The sequence below is a fragment of the Gymnoscopelus microlampas genome, assembly GCF_963454915.1.
Source record: "Gymnoscopelus microlampas genome assembly, chromosome: 6".
Classification (NCBI taxonomy): Eukaryota; Metazoa; Chordata; class Actinopteri; order Myctophiformes; family Myctophidae; genus Gymnoscopelus; species Gymnoscopelus microlampas.
Genome location: NC_139943.1, coordinates 45,924,474 through 45,936,814, shown reverse-complemented (window position 1 = coordinate 45,936,814; position 12,341 = coordinate 45,924,474). Strand labels below are relative to the sequence as shown.

Genomic DNA, 12,341 nt, shown 5'->3' with positions numbered 1-12,341 from the left:
TAAGAAAAAACCCACATCTAATCTAATGATATGTACAGTAGGCATGTGTGCAGGTATGCATATCTGTGTGTGTGTGTGTGTGTGTGTGCGTGCGTGCGTGCGTGCGTGCGTGTTCATAAAAGTTGTTGCTGTTTAAAAGTTTTCTATATGTACAGTATATCCAGTAGGCCGATGTAAGACTTACAAGGATCAGGTGAAAACTCACCCCTCTTGCTGTTAAAGCTAGACGTTTGAGCAGTGCAACACGACAGATCCTGTCGGTATGTCATCACAGCACTGCAGAGTGGGGACCCCTGCTAGCAGGATTACACTTTGACTACAGCGCAAGCATATCTGTGTGTGTGTGTGTGTGTGTGTGTGTGTGTGTGTGTGTGTGTGTGTGTGTGTGTGTGAGACCTTACTCTGTAGTCACTAGATGTAACATAAAAGATGGGGAGAAACGCCAGCCAGATGATGCAGGTGGTGTACATGGTGAATCCAATGAACTTGGCCTCGTTGAAGTTCTCCGGGCACTTCCTGGTCTTGAACGCATACCTAAAATCATAGACAATCAAAACTTATAGACAAACAAAAGATGGCAAGTCAATGCCAATGAACTACTATGGACCTTATGACCTTAGGATATGCTTTCCTACTTCTTTGGTATTAAATTATACGTTTTAGAGTGGAGGAGGATGGTGTGTTTTGAACTTCTCTTTTTACTCACACAGAAGAAAGTTCTCTATGTTCACCGGTGCCGAGGACCCCCAGGGGTATAGTCCCCATGGGGGGAGTCCAACTTAAGTCCTATTCTTCTCTACGTTTCAAGATGTTTTGCCTGATATGCCCAAAATATGGACGCCAGGTTGAAAGTGGTTAATTTAACTATAATTTCACCAGCTAGAAGGTAGTCCAATGAGAGAAGGTACTGTATAAGAGAATGACTAGCGGTTTCTCTGCTCTCTGAATATTTTCAAATGGATGGTCCGCAGCCTAATATGTATCAATTTGGGTGTCCTTGACATAATAAGTCTTTTGCACACCTACAAAGGCGACAGGTGCGTAGGAGAAGACCAAACGAGGGCCCCAACGCACTGAAAGAAAAAACTCCCGCACACTGTCTTCAAATGCAATTAAAAAAGTTTCAATGGGAATAACTTCCCATTTATTCCCATTAAAACGTTTTTAAAGACAGGTGTGCAGGAGTTTTTTCTTTCGGTGTCCTTGACATGGAAACGTTTGAGAAACCCTGACTTACACGGTACACAGGATGACCAGGAGCACATCGTAGCTTAGTGACAGCAGCATGCTGGAGTCCCGTACGTTACACTTGAGGATGACCGTCTGCCGTCTCTCTGGCAGCGTGAAGCGCCGCGTTCCAGGCACCTCCAGCAGCAGCCACACGGACACCATTACCAGCTGGACCGAGATAAGACTCAGACAGATAAACACCTGGAGAGAGAGAGAGAGAGAGAGGAGCGAAGGAACCAGCGATTGAGAGGTGAGCAGAAGGGGAGAGGCAAGGAAGGGTATGAGTCGTTAGAGATGTTCCATGCGAGGTTCACTCTCCATACAGTGACAGTCATGCTGTATGTACGTCTCTTTGTATGTCTGTCCATCCATCCATGAATCCTTTAATTCAGGGGTCTTCAACAGGGGGTCTAGGGGGTCCTCAGAGTTACTACAGGGGGGCTGCCAAATCTTTGTGTGATAGGAACTTTTTTCTTTATTTTCTTATATCAACCACTTGAACACTAGCATCCCTATCCTGAGGGGAACATTAGCCAAAAATAGCCGATCTACAAGCCCACAACACCTCACTGTGGGCTTGTAGATCGGCTATTTTTGGCAAAGAGGGGAAAACAGTCCAACTACAAGTTTTCAAAGAGGTTTAAGTGGTTAACTGTCTGAAAATACACATTAACATGAACCCAACACAACGCTACGCAATGATAGTGCTGCTGTCAAACAAGTCTATGAAATGATTACATGAAATCTATGAAAAAGTTTAAAAACACAATTTTATACTAGGCTACTGGGGGTCCCCGCTTCATCTCTCTCTCAGCTAGGGGGTCCTTGGCCTGAAAAACGTTGAAGACCCCTGCTTTAATTGATCCATTGATCCACTGGTCCACTGGTCCACTGGTCCACTGATCCACATATCTACAAATTGATCGAACCGTCCATTCATCAATCGGTCTGACTGTCAGACACACATGCTTACAATGAATGCGTACAACATCCAGGCATTGTCTATCCATCCACCCATCAACCTCCCATCCGTCCGTCTCAAGCACATGCTATCAGACTGACAAGCTGACCGCTGCACACCTGAGAGGAGGGGCTAATGAAGCGTGGGCGCGTGACTCCGCCTCCGTCTTTCACCCCGCTGAAGATCCTGGCGATCCGATTGGTCTTGGTGAGCAGGGCAGAGTAGCAGACGGCGAATGAGGTGCCCAGGCCGAGGCGCCGCAGGGCACAGATAGCGGGCGAGGGCTTGGCGAGGAAGAGGAAGGTCATAGCGTAGGACAGGAAGACCCCCAGCAGCAGGAAGTAGCTCAGTTCCCTGCCCGAGGCTTTGACCAGGGGTGTGCTGTTGTGACGCACAAACACCCAGAACACTAGGCCTGTGCACAGGAACCTGGGGATAGGTGTAACCCACAGAGGACAAAAAAACGTCCATATCAAAATATAGGAAAAATACAAATATATAACTGGACACACATGGAACATTTTTGACTACTTTTAGTACTTTATGATTATTATGATTATGACTATTGACTACACAATACTATTATGTCCATTTGGTTAACCCATTAAGACCTGAGGCCAAGTCTACAAATGCCTTCTAAAACGTTTTCGTAATTCTAAATTATTCAACATTTTTTAGGAATCGTCCTCATTGCCCTATCTTCACGGACGCATGGAAGCACACACGCGTGCACGCTCATCTCACCCCACACAGGCTATGGTGATTGGTCCAATGGCCCAGGAGTCCTCCCACATGATATAGTCCTCGGGGAGGTCATAACAGGATGAAGGGTCCTCCTCAAGGGGCCACTGACCAGGGGCACAGGGTGCGCAGGTGAACTCATCAGCCAGGTACTCGTGAGGCTCACAGGCTGTGCAGATCCAGCAGCAGTACTCACCTGGAATGTGGCCATAATACAAACAAAATGGCAGACTCTGCTTTGCAAAGGGGTGCTGACTGTATGCATTGGACAGGGTCGTTAAATCAATTAATTTATTCAATCTGCTTCAAACAATTCATGGTCCTGGGTGGACTGGACTAGCCTTCTATCACCAGCAGATTTCTGCATAACTTTCAACAACAACTTATAACAAAAACACAAACTAAGTTAAGGTAGTTCCATAGTTCCACTGAGCTTATAATGCATTATGATCAGCACTTATAATACGTTATAAATGTTCTTATACGTTGTCATACATGATTATAAACATTTATAATGAGTGTTATAATTAGGGATGTCCGATATTATCGGCCTCCCGATATTATCGGCCGATATTAGCATATAAATTGATATCGGGAAAATATCGGTATCGGTTTTTGAAAAACATTTTTTTTTAATTTTTTTTTGGCTTTATAAATAAGTTACAGGAGTTCTTACTGTATATGGTGTGTGTGATATGAAATTTGAGCTTACCCTAATCACAATAATCCCCGCATATATCGGTATCGGTTGATATCGGTATCGGTAATTAAGAGTTGGACAATATCGGTATATCGGTTATCGGTAAAAAAGCCAATATCGGACAACCCTAGTTATAATGCCTTATAAGTGCATTATAATGCATAATAGACTCAAACTTTAAGTAAAGTGTTACCCAATATTAACTTGCACACTATAGTGCACAGACACGTTTCTGACTGGGCAGTAGACTATGAAATTAGCTCTGGAAGATTTGTCAGGTTCCAATCAATCGATTGATCGATCAATCCATCAATCAATCAATCAATCAATCAAACAAACAAACAAACGTTATTGTCACATCACACAGTTAAAACCTCTGATTGACTTCAATGCATTCCATCAAAACTTCAGGCTCTAGTTTGCCTCCCAGTGCTTGGAACCATAGACTGGAAACCTGACAAGTCTGCCAGAGCTAAGTTCATAGTCTACTCTATCTATCAGAAACGTATCTGTGCATTATAGTGTGCACATAAAAACAGGAGATAAAAAATAACAACTTCTATATCTTCTATTATTTTCCTGAAAGTATTATGTGACAAATCTGCCAGCTGGAATGGCCAGACTAAGAAACTGACATTTATGTCCTTTATTGACATATCGTCTTTACTATATGAACCCAGGATATTGATGTTATGTGGTCGATGCCCTAATGCAGTGGTTTTCATATCAAGGTCCATTATTTATTCGGCATCTGAGCCATGGATTTATCACCATTTGATGAGATTTAGCCTCTCAGACCCAGGCCAAGACATAGAATATTTTATTATCGTTGGATACGATTTTGTCCACAATTCCATGCTGTATTGATGTTGGTACCATGGGAGAGATAACAGGCCAATGTTAAGAAATGCAGATGTTTAAAAATAATTTAACTCTTGAGAGCGTAAAATGAAACCAAAATGGACCCGTAAGGGTCCATTTGGTTTCATTTTACACTCTCAAGAGTTTACGATCTATAATAGTCCAGGGGCCAACACTGATATTTTCACAAATTGGTACCACCTAAGGTGACCGTAAAGTTTTTGTATTTTTGTCTTCCTACATGTTTCTAGTTTATATTTTGGTATGATAACCCTTCCAATCTTGTAGCTTAATGGCAGTTATCACTACCTACCGGCTAATGTATCCGGTAGGAGACACAAAGTACAATCTTTGTGTCTCCTACCCCGGGCATCAAATTATTGCGACAAAAAAACAAATATATCCATGTATTCAAGGCTTCATGGGGTGTGCAATTGATAGAAAATAAATATTTTTTTGGGTGAACTCCTCCTTTGAGTTTTTCAGGGGGACTCTCTACCCATTCAGCTATGACCACCCTAGACCGAAGGAGGGTCAACTTTTACAAGCTTATGGAAAGCAGTCTTTTTGCAAACACCAAAAATCTGAGAAGTTATCAATTGCACACCCCATGAAGCCTTGAATACATGGATATATTTTGTTTTTTGTCGCAATAATTTGATGCCCGGGGTAGGAGACACAAAGATTGTACTTTGTGTCTCCTACCGGATACATTAGCCGGTAGGTAGTGATAACTGCCATTAAGCTACAAGATTGGAAGGGTTATCATACCAAAATATAAACTAGAGACATGTAGGAAGACAAAAATACAAAAACTTTACGGTCACCTTAGGTGGTACCAAAATATGGCTTGGCCCCTGCGACTATAAGGGTCCATTTGGTTACAACCAACTGGAACCCCCCTAAAAGGACCACTGGTGGTCCCCGGACCACTGGTTGAGAACCACTGCCTCTAACGTCTAATTCTGAGCATCAGGGGGGAGTGGCCTCTCACCTGCCTGCATCTTCTTCATCTCGTTGCGTGCGCAGGGGTCGCTGCACTGCGACGCGGGCACCGCCTCCCGCGGCCAGTGGATCATCTCGGTGCTCAGGCTCAGCGTCTCCGCCCACTCGCCCACCGGCGCGTAGCCGTAGCGGTCGCCGGAGCGCTGGTAGCTGAAGATGTTGTAGCGGCCCAGGCCGTCCCCCTGCGTGTCGAACTTCACCACCGTGTCGATGCCCGGGGGAGAAAAGGGGGCTGAAGGTGGACGGGGGGAGGAGGGGGGGTGAGGGGTGGGAGGGCATTAAGAAAGAGATGAGATTGAAAAGTTACATATAATAACACAAAAACAACCCCAAACTATACGCTGATAGGAGCACTGATGTCTCTTTGATTTAACCCATTCAATCCGGGAACACATCTGTGTCATTTTAAGATTTCTTTGGCTATTCGAAAATAGCAGATCTACAAGCTCATAGCGCAGCACCGAGTGCCACGCTATGAGCTTATCTGCAAGTTTTTTTTATTATTGTGAACATTTGTGCAAATCTTTGAATATGTATTTTAAAACATTTTTAACTAAAAAATTTGCTTTTGGGGATTCTACAAATGTCTTCTAAATCCTAACTTATGTTGCTATATCAACATTTTTCATGTCAAGGACCCCCCAAATGATATGTATTTGTCCGCGGACCCCCCCAGCTCAATATATTTTGTTCCAGGGACCCCCAGAAGCAAAGATTTGAGTAAAAACTATTTGCTTAAAAAAATATATATATTCAAAGATTTGGACAAACTTTCACGATTTTAGAATTTTTAGAATTTTAGAATTTAAGAAATCTAAAAATGACAGAGATGCGTTCCCGGTCTTAATGGGTTAAACTAAAGGCGATTAGAAAGTAGCCGCATTGAGGAGAGACAATAATCTGCGGTCCGTTAAGCCTCTGTGGTCCACAGGAGACGTTGTATGGGGACATAATCACCACCGATGTTTCCATTACCGATGACCAGCCGCTCTGTTATTTGCTCAGGGGCTGTAAATGCTTGCTATGCAGTGATATCTGCAACGGTCTAAGTAGTTCCCTCGTTCTCTACAACACCCCCCCCCCCCAACCAACGCCCCCGGTCAAACAGGGACATAACGCACCGCTACTAACTGGCCGAGTTTATTATCGAATGCCGCATTAACGTGGCGCCTGTAAAGTCATGGAAGCGCGCAAGCGGAGGAAGAGCTGAATCCCAGAGCAGCGCTACAGCTACCGTAGCCACACACTGATGGAATTAGCCGGTGGGTCTCCTATATGCGCGAGGGGAGGTAAACACACCGCTGAAAATGCCAAACTGGTTTGTATACACGTTGTTATGAAGGGATTACAATCTGCCCTGAGGACGAGGCGAACAGGAGAAGAGACTGTGAAATTGGCAGTGAGTGCTGAAGCTATAAAGAAAACCAGAGGGAAGCAGCAGTATAGTAGGAGGCAGAGGAGGAAGAAGAAAAAGAACGGTAAAAATAAATGGGCTTCTTGAGGCGGTGCAGTCTCGGACCTCTGACAACGCTGCTGACAGTTGGCCGTTCTGACGCGCGCTGACAAAGTGCATGTTACTGGTTACTGCCATACGGCGCGGATCCTGTCCTCACAGCAGAGCAATCAGCTCTGCCACTGACACGCCATACAGCACCGCTGTGTTACACACGCCCTCGCAGCCCCTGTCAAATGATGATGCGACAGACAGGGCATGTGTGTGCGCGAGCGAGCGTGCGCGTGGGGGGGGGGGGTTAGCGTAAGGATGGCACAGAGCTCACTGGTTTCACAAAGCATCACTTGTCAGAGACTAACAAGGGCCTTCAGTCTTTGGTGCACAATAGCATTGATAATACGCTGCGTGTCTACCTTATGTGCCCGTGCCGGTGGGCTTCTAAACAAATCACACAGCCTAAGTCCTTCCTCCTAATCAGTAGACAGACACACAGCCTGGGATCAACCCACAGGAGTCAGAATACAAGGCTGGGGAACACGGGATGAGAAAAAATGATCTGTTGTGTCTGTGTGTACTGTATCTATGTGCACTTTTTTGTACATGTGGGTGAGACCTCTGTTGGGTTTTTGCTCTGCAGTGTGACTGGTTCAGGTATTGAGCTCCGAGCGCTGTGGGAGACTGTGCTGACAGAACCAAAGCTCTGACCCCGCTGTGAAGTCTGTCCGCGTGTGCGTTTGTTTGTTTGTGTGTATGCGTGTGTGTATATGTGTGTGTGTGTGCGCACACACGGACGTGTGCACGCATGGGTGCAACGCTGACAAGGGCTAAAGCTGCTCCATTGTTGTGAAGGCTCAATGAGTTGAGAGAAGAATGGCGTGTCAGACTGCAGCAGAGGGGGTTAGGGTTTATGAAATCCATAAATCACACAGACAGCATAGCCCTCTATCTTTATCCACCCTCTCTCCCTTTCTTTCCCTTCCACTAACGCCCCCCATCCCCCACATCTCAGTGTCAAGTTTTGCCGGGATTTTGCGGCTAAACGTTTTTAAGTGACAGCGAAATGGATATGATTTCAATAAGGGAGGAGCTGATAATATCTTCAGACTGGGGGAAGAGATAAGAATTCATTACGCTGCAAGTTAGAAGACAATAAAGTCTGCTAATAAAACAGAGCAATAAGGCAAGTTGGGCTCTCCTCCCCTCATAAATGCACGCACGCACGCAGCCATGTGCTAACACACACACATGCACGCACGCACGCACGCACGCACGCACGCACACACGCACGCACGCACGCACACACACACACACACCGACGCACGCACGCACACACACGCACACACGCACACACACACACACACACACACCCTCTCTCTCAAATGCACGCTTTGGCTAATTACCATAACTGCACCTTATTAGTACATTAGCTGTGTGTTGAAGGCTAATTAGCTATGTGTGGTAATGATGTGTAATACCAAAATGAGATTGGTATTAGTCGGCAGCAGGGGCCTTTAACCCATTAAAGGCCGAGAACGCATCTGTGTCATTTTAAGATTTATTTGGGCTATTGAATGTAGATCTGCTATTTTTTTTTTAAATCGTGAACATTTTTGCGAATCTTTGAATATATATATTTTTTAAGAAAACATTTTTAACTCAAATCTTTACTTCTGGGGGGATTCTATAAATGTCTTCTAAATCCTAGTTTTTTGAAGAAAAAAAAATGATGTTGCTATAATCAGTGGTTCTCAAACTTTGTTGTGTTAAGGGACCCCCAAAATGATGAATTTTGGCCGCGGACCCCCATCTCAAAATATGTTGTTCCAGGGACCCCCCAGAAGTTGTAACAGAGTAAAACATTTTCGCTATGGAAAAATAGATATTCAAAGATTTGCACACATTTTCACGATTTTTCCAAAAATAGCAGATCTACAAGCTCATAGCACGGCACTCGGTGCCGCGCTGTGAGCTTGTATATCTGCTATTTTTGAATAGCCCAAAGAAATCTTAAAATGACACAGGTGCGTTCTCGGTCTGAAAGGGTTAAGGATGCCGTGCTGTCCTTCATTCCCTCTAATAGACCCCATCTGCAGAGCAACACACTCGGGAGATTGAGATCCCCCCTCCCTGCGAGCTAACGGCGCTGCATGAGACCTTGTGCGTCGGCGTGCCTTATCAAGAAAAGTGTATGCTGGTGCAAGTTGGAGCTGGCGAAGGCCATCCAAAGCCCCGCCTCTTGTGGCTGTGGAGACCTGAGGCAGGCGGCAAGGGTCCTTGATGGTGATGGATGCACGTCACTCACTCACGCCAAATAGGCGTGAAAAGTTAGGCTGTGAGGAGGTGTTTCAGATATGCCACCCGTGTTTTATAGACTGAATGGAGCTTTGTGCTTCACTGGCAGGAGCTTTGGGTTCTGCTAAGGGAACAAAGTAGGCAGCATTCAGGCTCATGCGCACTAGATTTAGGCTATCCAGTAACTGATAGAGATACAGAAAATGTTTGGACAGGGTCTGTGTTTAGTTGTAACTGCTGTATTACACTCTCTCAGCCAAGAAAGTGATTCCATCATCTGTCACCCTCTGTGTCTTTCTCAAGCTTTCTGTATCTCTCTATGCTTCCCTGAACGGATGTAAAACAGGTGGTTACATCAGCTGTAGAATAATATTTGGTGACTTGACACCCAAAGACAGCCTGTGGGATCTTCTCTACTGACACTGCTTTAAACACATACAGGCACACAAGAACGCGCACGCACACACTATGCATGTGCGTGTACGCCCTGAAACAACAATAGTTCTATGTGACCCTATCCACAGAATAGCTCCCTATAGCCCTGTAGTCCAGCTGAGGCCCACATCCTCTGCCTTCAGCACATCTCACATCTCCTGACTCTGAGTGATTTTACATGGCCGGGAGGTGGCCTTGACCAAAAAATGTAAAGTTGTTTTCGCGCCATCGCACTAACACTCAAATAAAGGCTCAACAGTCTCCTCGAATCATCTCACAGCAGTCTCTCTAGCAATAAAATCGTGCACTTTTTGTAAATAGCGTGAAACTTTCAGCATAGTTAGTAAATACCATAATAATTTTCAGATGTGGAGGGAAGTCAGATTTGACCTCTGAGAGGTCAAATCCAAGGTGGCCGCCAATCCACTAGGTCTAAATGTCAAACACATACAATTTTGGAACTAAATACTGTAGAAAAACCTTTACGGTGCTCTTTCCAACTAAGTTGGGGTTGCCCATTCATTTGATGATACTTTGGAGATTGCCAGAACCTAAGGACATCCTACTATAATTCTAGTAACCTCTGTGCGTGCGTTTGTAGTGGTGGTGGTGGTGAAGACACCCGGTTCTCCTCACTGGCTGGACCAATTGCTCTGATTTTGCACACAGCCATTGACCATTACCATCTGAACACAACTGTGAAGCCCGTTTTTCAATTTCATCAAATCTCAGCTTCTTATTAGCGTTTTTGTGTCAAACACTGTCGCCATGGTTACGGGGCTGCCCAGCTATGGGACGAACTGCCTCCCGGGTTGCCAGATCATGTGCACATATCCCCCCACGGATGCGCTGCGCCGACCGGGTATGGTCTAGTACATTTAAATCAAGGTCAAGGTCAAATTACAGAGTAATAAGAATATGTTAGCTTGGATACTGGATTATACTGCAATATAGTGAAACTTTACATCTATTTTGTGACAATAGGAATAATATAAAACCAATTAACAGAATATTTTAATACTATATTAATAGTAAATGACAATATGGTTCAAGGTTGCTCTTTATTGTCACATCTTGTGTACAGGAAAGAGAGAAAAACAAGATTTTTTTTGTGATAATAATGATAATACATTTGAGTGCCGATTTAGCACACTTGCATCGCCCAGTACACCCTTTCATGCAGTGACAGTGGATCAATTCATGGCACGATTTTGATGCTTCGGTGTGAGTGGTCCAAAACGGTTGCCACCCAGTTGCTTCCTTTGTCCAGCCCCAATCAGATGGCTCTGGCATCTCTAGTTCCAGGACCAATGCCTGGTTCCAACAGTTGACCTGGTAGCAAGTGCGCTTGATGTGTTCCTTGAGTGCTGCCTGTGTTGGAGGAATGCCCTCTAGTATTCTTAACTTTTGTGTGAAGAGCTGTTTCCTGGTATCCTTCACTTGCGTGCACTCACCGGTTCGGTCATACATGAGCACCGGAAATCGCTCTAGCAGAAACATTGATCCTTCACTGACCTCACTTGGCATGCATAGGAGTTCACTGAAAGCCTCATTCACCTCTGGGAATGACTTCCAAGTTTCCCAGGCAGTCTTCTTTCCTCTGCCAGTGAATGCAGAATTGCAGATACAGTGTCACACCCGGTGAAAGCGTGAAAGACTGGCAGAGTCAGACACTTGGAGTCATTGTGGCAACCATTTCACGAACAGCTGTACCAAAAGCTAGATCCAACACAACCCTCAGCTCATCGGGACCTATCTTGCTGAATGAAGCCTAAGCCAGTACTATCAGTATCAATAGTAAGTGTCACCTTCTTACATCCCTTTTGCACAGTATCAGCCACATGCAGAAGCAGAGGAGTGCCAAGTTTGAATCAGCAGGAGAACAGAGGACTCCACTTCCATTGGTTGCATAAAGTTCCTTGCCCTCTGCTAGAGGAATGTTAATACATTAATTGTCTGAACCCCATCAGGTGTGTCATTGTGTCGCCTATTAGAGAGGCACGGATCGCGGATTTAGCCGCGGTTGCCACGGATAACCGCAGTTTGGGTGGATTTGGGTCAATGAAGTATAATTATTTATGAATATTGGATAAACCACGGGCAGGAAATAAATTAATGACATCTATCTATAGGCCTATTGTATTGTGGATAATGTATACAGTCACTACATCGGTGATGGCGACAGTGGTGAGTGACATTGTTTGTACAAGTACGTATCCATATAGAATCCCATGTGCATCCCTGCGGTGCGGTCGGTGCGGATGTATACATTTGATGATATAATTGATGCGGTTGGATGACGGATGGATAATGAACGTGTACACACGGACTCGGGTGATGGAAAAGCCCATCCACGCATCTCTATCACCTTTATAAGAGACCAGTGTTTGTTACACCATTTGTTGATTCTGAGGGAATCACAGCATTTTTGTTTTTGGGCACATTTCTACCTTGACCTCGACCAAAATCCATTTCCTTGAAATCTGGTGATCTTTAAAGTATCACCAAATGAAAAGGTATCCCCTATTTAGTTGTAAATTATACTTTAAACGTTTTTTCTACTCTGTTTGGTTCCAAACTTCAGTTGGACTAGTGACTAGCGGTAATCAGTTGGATTGGCGGTGGACCGAACCTTTAATTAAAGAGAAATTACCTAAAATGAA

General features: G+C 44.7%; 1 protein-coding gene across 1 annotated transcript in view; it reads right to left on the bottom strand.

Moving 5' to 3' along the window:
• Positions 1-12,341, bottom strand: part of grm3 (glutamate receptor, metabotropic 3) — a gene marked incomplete at both ends in the record, with an annotated part of 34,626 nt that overhangs the window by 3,642 nt on the left and 18,643 nt on the right. The window contains 5 exons of the mRNA XM_084060174.1: positions 402-534; positions 1,238-1,431; positions 2,311-2,620; positions 2,936-3,128; positions 5,488-5,730. Of these exons, the coding sequence (XP_083916300.1) occupies positions 402-534; positions 1,238-1,431; positions 2,311-2,620; positions 2,936-3,128; positions 5,488-5,730 (1,073 nt within the window). The remainder of the gene's footprint in view (positions 1-401; positions 535-1,237; positions 1,432-2,310; positions 2,621-2,935; positions 3,129-5,487; positions 5,731-12,341) is intronic.